The sequence below is a fragment of the Bufo bufo genome, chromosome 2 (genome assembly GCF_905171765.1).
Source record: "Bufo bufo chromosome 2, aBufBuf1.1, whole genome shotgun sequence".
Lineage (NCBI taxonomy): Eukaryota > Metazoa > Chordata > Amphibia > Anura > Bufonidae > Bufo > Bufo bufo.
Genome location: NC_053390.1, coordinates 492,844,706 through 492,864,045, shown reverse-complemented (window position 1 = coordinate 492,864,045; position 19,340 = coordinate 492,844,706). Strand labels below are relative to the sequence as shown.

Genomic DNA, 19,340 nt, shown 5'->3' with positions numbered 1-19,340 from the left:
ATAGGCTGATGACCTCAGAGCAGTCAAGGACTCCTCAATGCATGGCAATGGATATGCATCTTTGTGGGTGATTTGATTAATTTTCCTGTAATCCACGCAGAACCTTATGCTGCCATCTTTTTTTCGGGCAAGAACTAGGGGCGCAGCCCAGGGACTATGGCTGTCCCGGATTATATTAGAGTCTTTCATCTCTTTTATCATTTCTTTCACAGACTGATAGGTAGTAGGTGGTATGGGTCTGTGCCTCTCCTTAATAGGAGGATGAGAGCCAGTGGGTATGGTGTGTTTGATTACACTGACCTCTCCGTAGTCCGTGGAGTGCTTACTGAAAGCCTGGTGGTGCTCCTTCACCAGCCTCAGGACTCCCTCTATTTGCTCTCTTGGGGTGGATTCGTTCCCCACATGTAGTTCTTCCCACCAGGATGTCGTAGGGGTGCTGTTGCTCTGTGTGGTCTGGAACGCCTCCGTGGCAGGCAGACGGATTACATCCTGGAAAGACATCTGGAAAAGCTGAGCAACGGGGCAGTGTTTAAGGAGAGTAACGGGATGATCACCAAAGTTAATTAAACGGACAGGCACTTTACCTTGAGACACAGTCACCATGCTCTTGGCTGTCCGTACGAAGGGATGATCTTCAAAGGGAATAGGTTCCACTAGGGCTTGATAGTCCTGGCCCTGGATCCCTAACACAGCACGGCACCACAGGATGATCTGGGAATTTGGAGGCAGAATTATCGGCCGGTTATCCCGGATCCGGACAGTGCAAATTTCTCCTTTCTTGTTGGCAAACTTTTGTTGAGCACTCAGCACACTAATAGTCTTTTGGATAACTCTTCTGGAAGCAGGTGAGGCTGAAGATATAGTTTGATTTAAGGCGTCAAGCACTTCAGAGTAACAATTTTTCAGAACGTTAGTCCCTAAGATCACAGGGTGTCCTCCTTTATCTCCTGCTTGTACCACAATCACGTCTTGCTGTGGCAGGGTGGCTTCTCCCACTTGAAGGGTAGGTTCCCAATACCCATGCACTTTCACTGGCTTACCGTTGCTAGCAATGATATCTAGCCAGGACTCTGGTGGCTGGGTGAGAAGACTTGGATCCCAGAACTTGTCAAAGGCAGGCCGTTGAATGGTGGTGACCTGTGACCCAGTGTCCAAGAGGGCTTCAAAGGGTATCCCGTTGATGCATATATTAATTTTTGGACGGGATCCTACATACTTAGGCATCCAGCTTGGATCCTTTGGACCTACTGTTCTACCTCCCGAGGGGCGGTCCTCTGCCTCAGGGGTTGCCCGTTTAACTGCCAGCACATTGATTCAGTATGTCCATATTTCTTGCAGTGGTGACAGACAGGCTGTTTTCTGCTTCTGGGCCGGTACCTTGGTCGCCCATCAGGCTCTTTTGGATATACGTCTCCATATGCAGGTGGGAGCCTTGGAGGAAGAGGACTTTCATCTTCTAGTAATAATGGTCTCTCCCATTCCTCTATCTTTTTGCACACCTTCTCTAGACTTAGAGTAAGATGGTTCACTTGCTCCATGAGGGCTGCCACTACGTCTGTAACTGGAGCTTGGGTCGCCTGACTGACTCCTGCAGGTCCCACATTAACAGTCTTTGGTTGGCAAGCCTGGGGTTCATAGGAGGCTGCCGGCCCTGGAGCAGGGTTCTGGCCCAATATACTGATGGCCAATTCTTTAAAGTCCAGAAATGCACAGTGGGGGTGTTGAGCTGACAACATGCGTAGCTGGCCCTTTAAATGCTCATTACTTACGCCTGCAATGAATTGCTCTCTAAGAGTCCGGTCCTGGTCCTCAGCTTCTTTAGGATCTACTTGGACTACAGCTCTCAGTGTCTCTTGTAAGGACAGGGCAAAATCACGGAGCGACTCCCCAGGTTGCTGCTTTCTGCTGAAGAAACGCATTTTAACTTCTGACACCGTTCTGGCCTCAAACGTGGTGCCCAGGCTACTTTTCTCAGAGCGGGGCCACGACATGACTTCCCTGCGGGCGGCCCCTTTCAACTGAGCTAGGAGGATCTCCATTTGCTGTTCGGCATTTATGGGGTAAAGCCGGAACAAGGCCAGTATCTGTTCCCTAAAGTCCTTTAACTTATGGGCTTCCCCTGAATAACGTGGGAACCAGGGGGCCCCAAAATAGTACGGCATAGTTAGCGGCATCATGCTTGGCGGTGCCACGGGGGCAGGGGCCCTAGGGTCGGCTGGGGATACTCCAGAAGGCACGACTGGGGCCACCTGTCCGATTTCCTCAGGGGTGGACATGGCGTTGCTAGGTGAGTATGGCCCTTTAAATGTAGCAGAGCGGACCGGAGCAGCAATGATAATAACTTTTTTTTTTTTTCCACAGAAAAGTCTTTTGTCGCTAACGGGGCTCCCTCCGGTGCCCTGGCAGGGGTCGGGAACGTTCCGGTAAGGTAAATAGCAGAGCCGGCAACAGTTTTAAGTTGGTACTCACTCCGGTGGTGCTCGCTCCAAGTCTCGCGAGATGCGTGGCTACGGGCGTCGGACGTCCTGCGTACAGCGTCAGCAGGTGGGCGCGGCCTCTCGTAGCTCCGGGACTCAGGTAGGCGGCACCTTTTTCTCCAGACAGGGCGGCGTTCTTCCTCCTCGCCGGCTGGGTGATGACTCCGCCTGGTTCTTTTCGCGCCAAAGTCCTCTTTTTCGCGCCAAACAGTTCACCGGGCGCACTTGTAATCCACCTCAGGTTTAAGTGGCAAAATGGCTGTCTATTCACTGACAGCAAGCGGTGGCTCAAACAAGCAGCAAACAGTCCAGAAAACACTATCTTCACACCGCTAATTCTTTTCAGTTCCTTGGCCCAGCAATTTTGAATAAAACAATAGGGCTTGGTCACTTTAGGGCAGTTTTTAGCACACATTTTTTTATCCGCAATGGCGCAGGAATGTTCCGTAAATCCTGTTCGTGACGCCAATTTATGCAGCACGCCAGACCTGCAGGGTATAGCGAAGCGAGGTCACGGTTATAGGCAATCGAGGGTTGCTCACTATATTAGAGAACCCTGGGCAGGCATGCAGCAGTGAATGAGAGGTAGACACAGTTCCTCTGGGGCACACTCGGTATGTAGGGACCAGGCCGGATGGTGGATGAGGTGCCCTGGATGTTACAGGTATTTTGAGTGCCTGGGGCAAGGTCCCTGTTGGTTTCGTGACGCCAGTGCCTGTAACGGTGGCACACCGATTTATAGGAGGAATAACTGAGTACTCAGTGGATAAACCAAACGTTGCTTTACTTGGTGAACACAGTCCAACTTTGTACATACAGTTACAGGTGATTGTGATGATAATGCAGTCCCTTGAACAATACTTCACAAGCAGGTAGACTTTGAATAATGGCAGGTATTGATCATGCAAGATACTTGGAGGGCACAACGGTTAATGCTTTGCAGTGCAATGCTGCTCTATCCCCTTCAGCTATTCTAGCTGGCTGGATCCCAAGGCCCGGATGCCTAAATGCTGGCTTTAATCCTTGGTATATAAATCCTCTCTCCAGTATTGGCGCTTGCTGTACTTTCTAGAACCTCTGCCCATCAGGGTACTTATCTGACTTGTATTATCCTTGCTTGGTTGGGAAGCTGCAGGTTTCTCCCAGGAGGTGCTGTCCTGCAACTGGGGTGTCTCTACTGAGCTAATCCTAGCCTCAGGAGCTTCAGGTGGACGAAGTAACTCCTCTAGTCCCCTGGAATGAACTACCACTCCCCTGTCTGGGCCTTCCTATATATATCTAGGGCTCTCTAGCTCCCTCTAACGTCTGGGAGGCTAAACTACAGCTAACACAGGGAAATGCATACATATAACATTACAGGTAATAACAACACATTAACCCCTTTTGTGCAGTGCCCACCTTAACCTAGTGGGACACTACACACATCCCCCTCATCTGCCAGCCGTGCAAACTTGTTGGGGTGTGACAGATCAGGGCTAGCCTCCCTGGCACTCTTCCCTCTACCCGCTTTTTTAACTGTTACCCAGCTACCTACCTTACTTTCCTCAGCCTCTTCGCTTTCACCCTCCCCCTCATCTACCCCATAGAGTGCTTGCTCAGTGAGCAGCAAACTCTTTTCCAAATTGTTAACGCCTCTGTGTTGAAACTCGCCCGTTTAGATACTCAATTTGTGATTCCAAGTGGGTAATTTGCTCACATTTTAAACAATGATATACACCCTCGAACGGCTGTTCTAGGACTGCATACATCAGACAAGATGTGCACTGGACTGCGCTGTCAATAATGGAACACATACTCAATGGATATTACACAAAGAAAGCGAAAAATACAATATAATGCAGTAATAAGAAACTGATTTGCTGCAGTCCCCCAGTGAAGTCCCTGAATCTGAAGTGACTTAGGCCCCTTTCACACGGGCGTTGCGGGAAAATGTGCGGGTGCGTTGCGGGAACACCCGCGATTTTTCCGCGCGAGTGCAAAACATTGTAATGCGTTTTGCACGCGTGTGAGAAAAATCGCGCATGTTTGGTACCCAAACCCGAGTTTAAAGAGACAGGGGGCACACCAAATACTAAAAGGAGTGCAAAGGGTGGAAAAAGCTACATATGACAAGTCATCTGACCCAAAGAGAGAGTCAAAAAGGGCCACCCCATGAATGCACATCCAACCATAAAGGATATAAAAATATATATAAAGTTTATTGGACACAACAACACACACGCATTAAAAAATTGTATACAACATAGAACAAAGTGCGGTATGCAATAGAATATATGAAACCGACACACACAGGTCCACTGAACTATCGCATGTAGATGTATGCGTTATCAACCAGCATATAAAACAATACAATAAGACACATGTAGCAAATGTAAGGTAAGGTAAGACCACTAAAATTGAAGATACAGATAGACCAGCATAAGGTCAAATATCAAGGGCCAAACCTACATATCCAGCTGGTGCAGTGGACCTGGAAACATAACAAGCGCCCAACGCGTGTCGCCGGAGCAATCCGGCTTCCTCAGGGGTAAAGGACTGTGTGTTAGGGCGTCAGTTAATATAGGATATTAGATGAGGTATAATTACGTTCACCTGTGCAGCAGGAACTGTGGCCAGTGTGTGTACATCTCAGGCTCCAGTCAGAGCAGGAAACCGGAAGTGTGGGTCACATGATCGGCTGGTGGAACGCATGGTGGAACGCATATGTGCCCCACCAGCCAAAAACACAGCCACATAAAAGATGGGGACACAGTGGGCACAGACAAATAGATCATAGGACAAAACTAAGTAAAATGAGGCTGTTTATAGCCGCAACGGCAATGCCAGACAGGCTGGTAAGTAAGCCGAGCGATATTACCAAACCGGATGTGAATAATCACATGACCGGAAGTGAGGTGCCGCTGTGGAACGCATGGTGGAACGCATAGCGCGCTCCACTGTGAATAGTGGAGCGCACGATGCGCTCAGCACACGCACAGAGGCACGGCAGCATACTAAGGGGGACCAGGAAGAATAGGGGTGGTCTGATGGTAATAATGCATTTTCTGCATACATCTGGGACAGGCAGTGTTGTACCCGATCAAACAGAGGCATATACATGATATATGACAGTGGTAGAATAGGTGCATATATAACCACTAATACATGTATAGATGATAATCATGATGGATCCACTATAATAATGTGATAATACATACATGGCAATGAACACACTGATGGAGAATAGAGCATATACATTATATGCACAATTCATGCATACAATGTATAGAGAGGATATGGACATAAATTATATATAACACAATGAGTGCACATGGAGGCATATGTATGCAAATGTATCAGGAATATCTGACCAAACACCTCAATTCATGGTGCTGTCAAAACTCACAATACACATCCCTTAATGAGCATGATCATTAATCAAAGTGAACAATAATATGCATGTGCATAATAATAGATGACCCTAGTTTATAATCCAAGATCAGAAAGACCTAAAAAATAGGAAAGAATTGTGATAAAGTGAGACCAAAGTAAAAAGACCACGAGTGTGGAAGTGAAAAGCATGGTGGATAAAGTGGTGCCCGAAGCGTGCGTGCGCAATAGTGATGAAGGTGAAGAAGTGAGAAAGACCTGTAAAAAATGACATAAAGGGATTAGTACAAATCAGAGTTTAAATCATTAAACAGAATACCCATAATAATATTATAAAGTGTAAGCCTTGCATAATCTATGCCCTAACTGCAGCCCCCGTATAGAGCCCCCATAGAGGCAGTGAATATTCCGTGCCCCATTTGTATCATAATATATGGCCATTACCCATCTCAATGCAATAACTGAATAGCACACTATAGAATGAAATAACATGAATACCTCCACATAAAGCAAGGACCCCCCCCAAAAAAATATATATACACCCCCACTGTGAGTGCTCGAAAGGCATAGGGAATGTATGTGGCTGTTCCTGTGTTCTCGCCATGGTTTGTAAGATACATCCCGACTGCCTAGATGGGGAATAGTGGATGGCCCCCAACCATGAGGGTTTAGGATCCACCCTCCATGTCAAGTATGGTAAAAACCAGTGAACGTAAGTTCCTCGTTTAATCCATGTGGAGCAACTGTGTCCAGATTGAAAATCCATTTGGATTCGAGACGCAGTAGTTGAGAGGCAGACGATCCTCCCCTCAGATTCGTGCGTACCAGATCAAGTCCCGCAATCCTAAGTCTGGAGACTATACATTGGTGACAGTCCAGGAAATGTGCAGCGACTGAGGTTAATGGTTTCTTTGCCTGGGTCCTATCCCGTCGGGCCAAGGCGATGTTTGATAGATGTTGTTGAATACGTTTCCGTACTTCCTGGCCAGTCTGACCCACGTGTGTGTCGGTTTCATATATTCTATTGCATACCGCACTTTGTTCTATGTTGTATACAATTTTTTAATGCGTGTGTGTTGTTGTGTCCAATAAACTTTATATATATTTTTATATCCTTGGTACCCAAACCCGAACTTCTTCACAGAAGTTCGGGCTTGGGATCAATGTTCTGTAGATTGTATTATTTTCCCTTATAACATGTTTTTTTTTTTTTGTTTTTTTTTTAACCCCTCCAGCGCTGTTTTTACTATGCATTCTGTATTCAGAATGCTATTATTTTCCCTTTTATAACCATGTTATAAGGGAAAATAATAATGATCGGGTCTCCATCCCGATCGTCTCCTAGCAACCGTGCGTGAAAATCGCACCTCATCCGCACTTGCTTGCGGATGCTTGCGATTTTCACGCAACCCCATTCACTTCTATGGGGCCTGCGTTGCGTGAAAAACGCACAAAGAGGAGCATGCTGCGATTTTCACGCAACGCACAAGTGATGCGTGAAAATCACTGCTCGTGTGCACAGCCCCATAGAAATGAATGGGTCAGTATTCAGTGCGGGTGCAATGCGTTCACCTCCCGCATCGCATCCACGCGGAATACTCGCTCGTGTGAAAGGGGCCTTAATCTAAAGTTGCACACTTATACAAACGCACACTATAATCCAAACACGCGACACGCAAACTTGCATTATATGCCTGCTTATATAAATGACGCTCTCAAAACCAGCCTTTTTTGTTTCCTCTGGATTCTGTAGTTTCCCTGATTCTGTAGTTTACAGAAACACGCCATATGTGGTCGTAAACTGCTGTACGGGCACACGGCATTATGCAGAAGGAAAGGAATGCCATATGGTTTTTGGAAAGCAGATTTCACTGGGATAATTTTTAAGCTGCCATGTCACATTTGAAGACCCCATAATGCACCCCCTAGAGTAGAAACTCCAAAAAAGTGAACCCATTTTGGAAACTACGGGATAAGGTGGCAGTTTTGTTGGTACTACTTTAGGGTATGATTTTTGGTTGCTCTATATTCCACTTTTTGTGAGGCACGGTAACAAAAAAAATAGCTGTTTTGGCACAGTTGATTGGTACTATTTTGGGGGGCATACACCTTTTTATTCGCTTGGTGTTGCACTTTTAGTGAGGTAAGGTGACAAAAAATGTTTAGCACCGTTTTTATTTTATTTTTTTGACTGTGTTCACCTGAGGGGTTAGGTCATGTGATATTTTTATAGAGCCGGTGGATATGGACACGGCGATACCTAATATGTCTACTTTTTCTTTTTTTTTTTTTTCTTTTTTTTACAATTTATTATTTATTTATTTATTTATTTTTTAAGTTTTTAACTTTTTTCCTTTTTATTTTATTTTTTTACTTGAAACTTTACTTAAATTTTTTATTTTTTTTTCACTTAACTTTTTTGTCCCACTCTGGGACTTCAACCTTTGGGGGTCTGATCCCGTTTACAATGCATGACAATACTTCTTTATTGTCATACATTGGCTGTAAGTGTATTACACACTGCAATACACTTACAGACTTCCTGCTTGAGATCCAGGGGGCTGGATCTCAGGCTGTCACGGATGGTAGCTACGATACCTAAGGAAGGCATCGGGCTGCCTTCCCTGCCATCGTGTCCCCGTCATAGCAGCGCGGGGACCCCATGGCTGCTTCTGCCCTGCACGGACATCGCACGTGCCACGGTCAGCTCTGACGGCGGCTGTGCAGGGGTTAATGCGCCAGCATCGGTGATTTCACCGATGCCGGCGCATACAGCAGGTGTCTGGCTATCAGTGACTGCCGGACTCCTTATTATGCAGTACTTTTAAATCTTACTGTTTGCACTTTTCTGTATGTTTACTTTCCTTCAATAAAAAAAATTAAGAAAAAAAAAAGTTAATACCAAATGACATGTAAGGCTACTTTCACACTAGCGTTCGGGGCTCCGCTTGTGAGTTCCGTTTGAAGGCTCTCACAAGCGGCCCCGTCCAGCCCTAATGCATTCTGAGTGGATGCGGATCCTCTCAGAATGCATCAGTCTGGCACCGTTTGTCCTCCGCTCCGCTGGCGGACACCCGAACACAGCTTGCAGCGTTCGGGTGTCCCCCTGGCCGTGCGGAGGCAAACGGATCCGTCCAGACTTAGGCTACTTTCACACCTGCGTTCGGGTGTCCGCTCGTGAGCTCCGTTTGAAGGGGCTCACAAGCGGCCCCGAACGCATCCGTCCAGCCCTAATGCATTCTGAGTGGACGCGGATCCGCTCAGAATGCATCAGTCTGGCGGCGTTCAGAACGGATGGTAATGCAAATGGATCCGTTCTGATCGGATCTAAGCGTTTGCATTAGGTGCGGATCCGTCTGTGCAGATACCAGACGGATCCGCACCTAAACGCAGGTGTGAAAGTAGCCTAAGTCAATAGGTCATTAATACCAGATTGGCGGGGGTCCGACGCCCAGCACCCCCGACAATCAGCAGGTTAAAGAGAAGGCCGCTCTCCGTGCGAGCACAGCCTTCCCTTCATTGTTTACCTGCTCGCCATCAATAGCACAGCTGTGAGGAGGTATACTGTAATTACAAGCTGTCCCATTCATTTCAATGGGACAGCTCATTCCTATACACTTGAATTGGAATGAGCTGTCCCATTGAGATGAATGGACGGCTTGTAATTACACCTGCTCACTGCTGTGATGTCGACGGCGAACAGGTAAACCATAAAGTGAAGGCTGCGCTTACACGGAGAGCGGCCTTCTTTTCAGTCAGCTGATCAGCAGGGGTGCTGAAACACTGTTTTGAATGACAATTGGAAGGTTATTACTTTATGGTCACTATTTCCCAGGTGTCCCCCAACCCGCACATCTGTTGTTCTGTCAGGTCTATTGGTTAATACTAAGTCCAGTATGGCCGTTTCTCTAGTTGGATCCTGAACCAGTTGGGAAAGGTAATTTGTCTTTGGTTATTGCCAAGAACCTGCTTCCTTTATGAGATCCACAGATCTCCATTTCCCAAACTATATCTGGGAATTTAAAGTCCCCCATAATAACACTCATTTTGATTTGCTGCCTAATCTATTTCATTTAGGCCGAATGCACACTGTCGTGTTCCGCGGCCGAGAGCGGTCCGTGGTATGCCGGGCTGGATTCCTGTTCAGAGCAGGAGTGCACGGCGTCATTGGTTGCTATGACGCCGTGCGCTTCATTCCGCCGCTGCACTACAGTAATACACTATACGAGTGTATTACTGTCGTGCAGCGGCGGCATGAAGCGCACGGCGTCATAGCAACCAATGACTCAGTGCGCTCCTGCTCTGAACAGGAATCCAGCCCGGCATTCCACGGCCGTGTGCATTCGGCCTTAGTAGTAGATTTTCTGTGGACTCTGGTATATTAGGTGGCTTATAATAAACTCCTATTAGTGATTTATTATTATTTTTGCCTCCGTCTATTTCTACCCACAGTGACTCCACATGTTCATGTCCCTCACTTATATCTTCTCGGACTGTGGGCTTTAGACAGGACTTTAGATACAGGCAAACCCTTCCCCCACTCCGGTTTTGACGATCCTTTCTAAGCAGTCTGTAACCCTGTACATTCCAAACAGTCATAGCTATCATCCAGACATGTCTCAGTTATTACCACTATATCATAGTTCTCCTTAGTATAGACTGAGTTATTCAATAAAATCTGTATAGCACTACCGGCTGTTTTTCCTACCCCCCCCCATCACCTCAGTAACATCACTGAGGCTACAAACCATTGCAGTCTATGGGTCTATTCACAGTGACAGTTACAGGGAAAGAGCTTCAGCAGAAAGGACATACCCATGAGAAAGGACATGCCCCCTGAACTGCCAGCTTGAAATACAGGAAAAATCGCCTGACACTACCAGTATCCAAAGGGGAAACCGAAGGCTTCGAAAACCGAGTGGTTTCCGTCACCGGCGTACTAAAACTGAGCTGGTGCTGTTGCAGCCCGAAACAGCTGATTGGCTGGGGTGTCCTTTGACAGACACCTGTTGTTCTGATATTGATGAACTATCAGGAAGATAGGTTGTTAATACCTGTAACACTTTGTTTACTACCAGCCACCTTCACCCACATAGGTAAAGGCAAACCAGCCGTTCAAACCCTTACCTGTGTCAGTTGCGCCATATACAGTATTATGCATATTGGGCATCTCCTTCAATAGACCCCCACCCACCAACTATTATTTATTTGTTTGTGTTAATAAAGTCCTTATTGAAAACTGTCTTCCAACTGAAACAAAACTAAGAATGCATCTAAATCCTCCATCTCTACAGGCAATTCTTCAAATCCTGACACTTCTGGCCTGATGCTGTGGACAACACAGAGAGACAGTGATGTGCAGTTGCGCATGGAAGAATCTGGCGTGGCCTGTCTTCCTCCAGTAACAATTAATCAGATGTTTGAAGAGGCTGTTAAGCAATATGGGGATTATGTTGCCCTTGCATCTAAAGAGAGAGACCAGTGGATCAAACTGACATACAAACAATACCATGAGCAGTGCAGACTGGCTGCTAAAGGATTCATAAAGGTAAATAACAAAATGTAAAATAACTTTTTTTTTTTGTGTAGTTTCTGCACTTTCAACTTATTCATGAAACTTTTTTGTTATTTTTAGTTAGGTTTGGAGCGATACCATGGAGTGGGTATTCTGGGGTTCAACTCTGCTGAGTGGTTCATAGCCAATATAGCAGCTATACTTGCTGGGTAAGTTTGTATATTTTATAAGACTGATTTACATATCAAAACTTGACCTAATTACACTGGGTAACATTATAATACTCAGAAAAAGACATGTAAACCACTATCAAAATCACTATAAATGTTTACTAATAAATACCATAAAAATACAAAGATGTCTTAAAATGACTCACACAAATCGAAACTGAAAGGACAATGGGGGACAGCTGGTGGACAAAATGTGTAGCAGCACCAAGCCAAGATCACATATAAACCACATATACTGAATACACCCAGTGTTAAACATCAAGCGCCAAACAATACCATCAATAAATATGTATATGGCAAGTAACACACACAGTGTAAAAAGACTGCTATCAGTAAACAGGCAACAGTGTACCAAAAACAAGGCAGGATACAATGGAAACAGATGCCGAGTACCAGTGGTGCCCCACTCCCCATGCATTTCGTGATGAAAATGAATAAAACACTACTGGCAATTAGCACTTGATTTGCACTTATTCTACTTATTTGATTTTATTTATTTTTTTCATGTAATGATGAGGTCCTCGTCACATGATGGGTTTTATTATATAATATCTTTGCATTCTTTTAACATATATTTGTTGAACATTTACCTCCTTCACTTTTGCTGCTAGTAACCTAGTATATAAAACCGAAAAAAGACATCTGTCCATCCAGTTCAGCCTGTTATCCTGCAAGTTGATCCAGAGGAAGGCAAAAAAAACAAACTGAGGTAGCTGCCAATTTTCCTCATTTTAGGGGAAAAAAATTCCTTCCCGACTCCAATCAGGCAATCGGTATAATTCCCTGGATCAACAACCCATCTCTAGTAGCTATAGCTTGTAATATTACACTCCAGAAATACATCCAGGCCGCTATTGAACTCTCTTAGGGAACTCCCCATCACCACCTCCTCAGGCAGAGAGTTCCATAGTCTCACTGCTCTTACCGTAAAGAATCCTCTTCTATGTTTGTGTGCAAACCTTCTTTCCTCCAGACGCAGAGGATGTCCCCTTGTCACAGTCCTGGGGATAAATAGATGATCTCTGTACTGACCCCTGATACATTTATACATAGTTATTAGATCTCCTCAGTCGTCTTTTTTTCTAAAGTGAATAACCCTAATTTTGATTCTTTCAGGGTACTATAGTCCCCCCCCCCCCCCCCCATTCCAGTTATTACTTTAGTTTCCCTCCTCTGAACCCTCTGGTCTGACGAATGATTTGTAAAGTGATAGGACTATGTTCTCATAATGGGCATCTATGCCCATTTTTGATGCAACCCATTATCTTTTTGGCCTTGGCAACAGCTGCCAAGGTGACTTGCATTATTCCTTCCCATGTGCATAACCTTACATTTGTCAGTGTTTAAACCTCATCTGCCACTTCTCTGCCCAAGCCTCCAATCTATCCAGATCCATCTGTAGCAGTATAATGTCCTCTTTTGTGTTACTTCACACAGTTTAGTGTCAACTGAAAAAAATGATATTTTACTGTGCAAGCCTTCTACATGATCCTTAATAAATATATTGAAGAGAATAGGGCCCAATACTGACTCCTGTGGTACCCCACTAGTGACAGTGACCTTTAATAACCACCCTCTGTTTTCTATCACTGAGCCAGTTACTTACCCACATACAGATATTTTCCCCCAGTCCAAGCATTCTCATTTTATATACTAACCTTTTATGTGGTACAGTGTCAAATGTTTTGGAGAAGTCCAGATATACGACATCGATTGATTCGAAGTCTAGAACTTACCTCCCATAGAAACTGATTAAATTAGTTTGACATGACCGATCCCTCATGAAGCCATGCTGATAAGGCGTTATTTGCTTATTCTCATTGAAGTACTCTAAGATAGCATCTCTTAGAAAACCTTCAAACAGTTTACCCACGACAGATGTTAAACTTACCGGCCTATAGTTTCCTGGCTCTGTTTTTGGAGCCTTTTTGAATATTGACACCACATTTGCTATGCGCCAATCCTGTGGAACACTCCGTCAGTATAGAGTCCTTAAATATCAGAAATAAGGGTCTGGCTATGACATTACTTAATTCTCTTAGGATACGGGGGTGTATGCCATCTGATCCTGCTAACAATATTAATAATCATAATGAATTTTCTTGGTGATGGGAGTTATGTGATATTGTATCACGTGACTCATCAGTGTGCTTATCATGACACTAATCTGGTCCCTAATGAGGTGAGATACGTGACCAGTCACATTACCTGGTAGTGGGTCAGTTATGATGCAAGCCATGTGATGGTCACATGACCTGGTAACATGTCATTGATGACATCACTTCCTGGCACCCTTGAAGCATGCCGAAATCTGCCCATGGCTTAGGCATGACAGGCTGGAAACACTAAGGCGTTGTCACGATGTTTTTTCCACCAGGTGTCCCCATTGTCCTGGTTCCATTTGCTGTAAGGATGAGTTTAACAGACGTCTATATTTTTATGCCCGTCAGATGATGTGGTTAAAAGGGTGGAAGGGAGATGTGGGAACCAATTCTAAGTTGTGGGCTTTGCCCTATTAGGGGAAATTTCTCTTCAGGTCTGCTTTAGTTTATATTCTTGAAAAGGCCTCTGACAAGAAAAAATGGAAGGAGGGAGGACTTTAGGGACTCTAAGAAAGGTTCTGAGTGGAAAAGGTAGTAGGTCCAAAGGCCTCCTTTACAAGTCACAATCTCTGTTCTCAAATTCTACCCAACAATGACGCCAGGCCTCAGGTGGGGGGAGGGGGTCATCTTTTTTTTATTTCAGGCCTGGGAAGGTATCTTTACAAGTTCCTGGGTCAAAAATATAATTTATATAAGGAACGCTATCAGCTCAACTGCATCACCACTCGACCAGAAAGATTCAGGATTATATACTTAAAGGGGTTTACTGAGATTTTAATACTGATGACCTATCCTCTGGATAGGTCTTCAGTATCTGATCGTTGGGGGTCTGACACCCGGGACTCCCACCGATCAGCTGTTTGAGAAGGCAGCAGCACTCATAGCTTTCCCTAGGCCAGTGATGACACGTTCATCTGTCACTTGGCCTAGGCGCAACTCAACCCCACTGAAGTGAATGGGGCTGAACTGCGATACCAAGCACAGCCGCTATACTATGTACAGCACTGTGCTTAGTAAGCTGCGAGAAGACCACAGCTCACAGGACCCCCACCAGTCGGATAATGATGACTTATCTGGAGGATAATATAGATAGTCCAACAGCACTTGATCTGCTATCCGCTCTGCACGGTAAGGGGCAATCCCCACAATCAATGTGCAAGTAATCCCAGAAGGCGTATGTCATTCAACATGGTGTATTCTTTATGACAGCCAGTAAATCATGGTGTTTCCAGGAAGCGTTTCGGCCCGTCCAGCCTATCTCAACTGATATCACAAACTGATACATAGTGACATTTTATAGGTTAAGGGATAGGATCACATGTTAGTGACATCATGAATACATTATCCAATAGAAAGTGATGCACACAAAATTTAAATAAACAAAAAAAAATACATAATACTTTCACTATTAAACATAGCCCTGACTTCTACTGTTGTTTTTCTTCGATTTGATTTCACCAAACGTTTAAGTGGTCGCCGATAAGGATTTTTTCCCGCCACATTTCTTCCTCGAATACGATGGGTCCCCACTATCCTTCCAGTTTTTAATAATGCGTTGGAAAGTTCTTAAGCCAATTTTAGTAGTTTCTGCAATCTCTTTAGATGTTTTCTCTGCTTGATGCATGCCAATGATTTGACCCTTCTCAAACAGACTAACATCTTTTTCCATGACCACGAGATGTGTCTTTCGACATGGTTGTTTAAGAAATGAGAAGCAACTCATTGCACCAGTTGGAGTTAAATAAGTTGTTTCTAGCTGAAAGATGATCTCCCATGCAGTAATTATCCGATAGGAGGCTCATACCTATTTGCTTAGTTAAATCCAGGTGGTGACTTTTTTTTTTGTGACAGGCAGTGAATCTTATTCATTTAATCTCCCAGACTCATGATCTCATAGTCCCTATTTAAACCTCTAGGTTGCAAGGTATCCAACATGTGGATCCAAAATGCTTCTCTTTTTAACAACAACTTTTTAATATCGCCCCCTCTTCTTGGTTGGTGGACCTGTTCTATTACTTGGTATTTTAGCTGTGAGATAGTATGTTTGCAACTGTGGAAATGAGAATGTATTGGCAGCAGAAGATTTTTCTTGTGTATAGTGGATTTATGCTTACTGATCCTTTCTTTTACAGTCTGCATAGTTTCCCCCACATATATCAAGTCACATGGGCACTTTATCAGATATATCACATTTGAACTATCACATGTGTAATATCCTTTGATTTTTAAATGCTTTCCCAGTTCGTGGATGGTAGAAAAACGGAGCCTTCAACACATTTGATCATTGTGTGCCATGCAAGCACAGGAATGTCCTGTTTTTTTGACTTGAGGGTCTGCTGTTTCCAACTACCTTTTCTACTTCCGATATCGGCTTGTACTAGCTGATCTCAGAGGCTGGAATTCCGCTTGTTACAGATAAGCGGCAGATTTTTTAATTCTTCAACTGAGGGGTATGACTTTCCCAGAATATGCCAATGTTTACGGATGATGTTATCAAGACGGCGATTTAAAGAGTGAAATTTGTGGATGAAGGTTCTCCATAATTGTTATATTTTTTAGAAGTAGTCAATGACTTTACGTCTTTTTGAGCCTCCAATAGCACCTTCTGTGGATAATCCCTATCCAAAAATCTTGATGTAATCTCCTCAATCCTTTTTTGTTGGATTGACAGATCTGTTGCTATTTTTCTGACCCTAGTGTATTGTGACTTTGGTATAGCTTTTTTTCGGGCTGGTGGATGGGCACTCTGATAGTGTAAAATACTGTTCTTATCAGTTTTTTTTGTATATCTTGTATAAAGATATCCATCCATATAGTGTCTAGAAAATTTACAAAATGTTGGTCATAATACAGCACTGTGCTTAGTAAGCTGCAAGAAGACCACAGCTCTCACAGGACCCCCACCAATCAGATACTGATGACTTCTCTGGAGGATAAGTCATCAGTATTAAAATGTCGGAAAACCCTTTTAAGGTCACACTCTACAAAGTATTTGGCATTATTAAGAGAAGGCTTAGATCTTTTGTACAAAACCGTTCTAACCCTAATACCAGAGAAAGGGTTACTTTATCTGGTATTAAACCATATAGTCCTCTGCACCATTATAAACTTCAAGGACCTAAATGTCTATCCTACCAAAAATTCTGCATGGAATCCTTTGCTTCCATCACTCATTATCTATTTCAGCATTGTTTCATTGTGTCTATAGACATTTAAGAATGCGTATAACCTTGTCCCAATACATATCAATTGGCTGTTCAAAAAGGCCGGGCACATTGCAGCAGCCTCTTCCTAGGCCATGTGACTTATCTATTCATGGCCTATTTGCAGTTTAGCCCCATTCAGGCCAGTAAGGCTGAGCTGCAATACCAAGCACAGCCGTTACATGATGTATGATGCTGTGCTTGGTAAGTGCCCAGGAGGCTGCCGCACTCGCCAGAGCTCCAGTGAGTGCCGCAGCTTCCCGAAACAGCTGATTGGTAGGGGTGCCTGGACTCTGACCCCTGCTGATGTGATGTTGATGACCTATCCTGTTGATAGGTCAATATTATTTTTACTGAATGACCCCTTTAAGGTTTCAGCTAAATTAACCCCTTAAAGGGGTTATCCGAGTTAATAAAAAAACAAAAAAAACACTTAAAATCCATCAGGATATACATACAATTTGGTTAAGCTAGATTTCATCAAGTTAAAACCCATATTTACACCTTTTCATGGTTCTGTCATTGCTTTGTTTACATGCTGAAGTACATGCTGAGGGGGCTTATAACAACAAAGCCTGAGCTCTGCCTCATGAATATTTCTGGGCGTGAACAACCTGACCTTTCCTTCACCCTGCTCTGCACTTTGCATAAAAATAAATAAATACACACACAGGGCAGAAGATCTTCCTGTCACATTGCAGCTGTACAGTAGAGATGGGAAGTTCGGATCTTTTTCATGAATCGGTTCATTTGAATCAGTTCACTCAAAAGAACCGATTCATGAATCGGATCTTCGGTTCACTTCCTGAGCCGGCAGAAGCAAGTGAACTGAAGATCAATGCGCATGCTCAGCTCATTGAATCTTTGGTTCACTTGCTGAGTCGGCTCTCAAGTGAACCGAAGGTCAGGAGGGACTTGCTCCTGGCAAACACGGCTCTGCTGCAGTGAATGCAGTGGAGCAGACTGTGATGTAGTGGCTATAGTTATTGCAGGGACTCAGAGAATTGTCTGAGTGTTTATTAGTCAAAAGAATCGTGTCACCGAGTCCCTACCAGACTTCCTGCTATGCTACACTGCTGCATGCACCCTGTACACACGGCTTTGCTACATGCTATACTACACACCCTGTACACACACAGCTCTGCTACATGCTATACTACACACCCTGTACACACAGCTCTGCTACATGCTATACTACACACCCTGTACACACAGCTCTGCTACATGCTATACTACACACCCTGTACACACACAGCTCTGCTACATGCTATACTACACACCCTGTACACACACAGCTCTGCTACATGCTATACTACACACCCTGTACACACACAGCTCTGCTACATGCTATACTACACACCCTGTACACACAGCTCTGCTACACTGCTGCATGCACCCTGTACACACACAGCTCTGCTACAATGCATTTCTAGACGGATCCGCACACGGATTAGTCTACAAATGTTGTCAGTTGACAAACCGATCGGCAGATCCGGCAGGCAGCTCCAACTACGGAACTGCCTGCCGGATCACACTAAGGCTCCATTCACACATACGTTGTGTGTTGCGGACCCGCAAATTGCGGATCCGCAACACACCCGCCCGCCACCCCTATAGAAATGCCTATTCTTGTCCGCAAGCTGCGGACAAGAATAGGACATGTTCTATCTTTTGCGGAGCTGCGCACCTGAAGATCGGGGCAGCGCCCTGCAAATGCGGCTGCAGACAGCACACTGTGTGCTGTCCGCATCCATTCCGTCACCATAGAAAATGAATGGGTCCGCACCCGTTCCGCAAAATTGCGGAACGAATGTGGACCCAATTGCGGATGTGTGAATGGAGCCTAAGGGTACTTTCACACTAGAGGCAGGATCGATCCAACAGGCTGTTCACCCTGTCAGATCCGCCCTGCCGCTATTTGGCCGTGCCGCTGGACTGCCGCTCTGTCCCCATTGACTATAAAGGGGACGGTGGTGGAGCTATGGCGCAGCACAGCAGTGCACAGCGAGCTGCCGCTTGACTAAAAGTACTGGATTTCCGACTTTTTAGGGTACTTTCACACAGCATTAGTGTGATCCGGCAGGCAGTTCCATCGTCGGAGCAGCCTGCTGGATCCGCCGATCAGTGTGACAACTGACAGCATTTGTAGACGGATCCGGGTGCGGATCCGTCTGGAAATGTATTGCAATAACGGATCGGTCTATCCGCTTGTCATGCGGATGGACGGATCCCTCTGGCAGTCTTTTTCACAGTATTCCCGGTTTGTGCATGCGCAGACCGGAAGGACGGATTCGTCCTTCAGTTGTTTTGCAATGCCGTATCCGCAAGGCAGCTCCGTCGTCGGAGCTGCGTGCCTGCTGGATCCGCCGATCAGTGTGACAACTGACAGCATTTGTACACGGATCCAGGTGCGGATCCGTCTAGAAATGCATTGCAATAACGGA

The 19,340-nt window shown here is 45.0% G+C and overlaps 1 protein-coding gene across 3 annotated transcripts in view; it reads left to right on the top strand.

The window, feature by feature from the left end:
* ACSBG2 (acyl-CoA synthetase bubblegum family member 2) overlaps nt 1-19,340 on the top strand; it is a 149,710-nt gene that overhangs the window by 54,727 nt on the left and 75,643 nt on the right. For all 3 annotated transcript variants that reach the window (XM_040417786.1, XM_040417785.1, XM_040417784.1), the window contains exons 4-5: nt 11,141-11,394; nt 11,482-11,570. In XM_040417786.1, the coding sequence (XP_040273720.1) occupies nt 11,141-11,394; nt 11,482-11,570 (343 nt within the window). The remainder of the gene's footprint in view (nt 1-11,140; nt 11,395-11,481; nt 11,571-19,340) is intronic.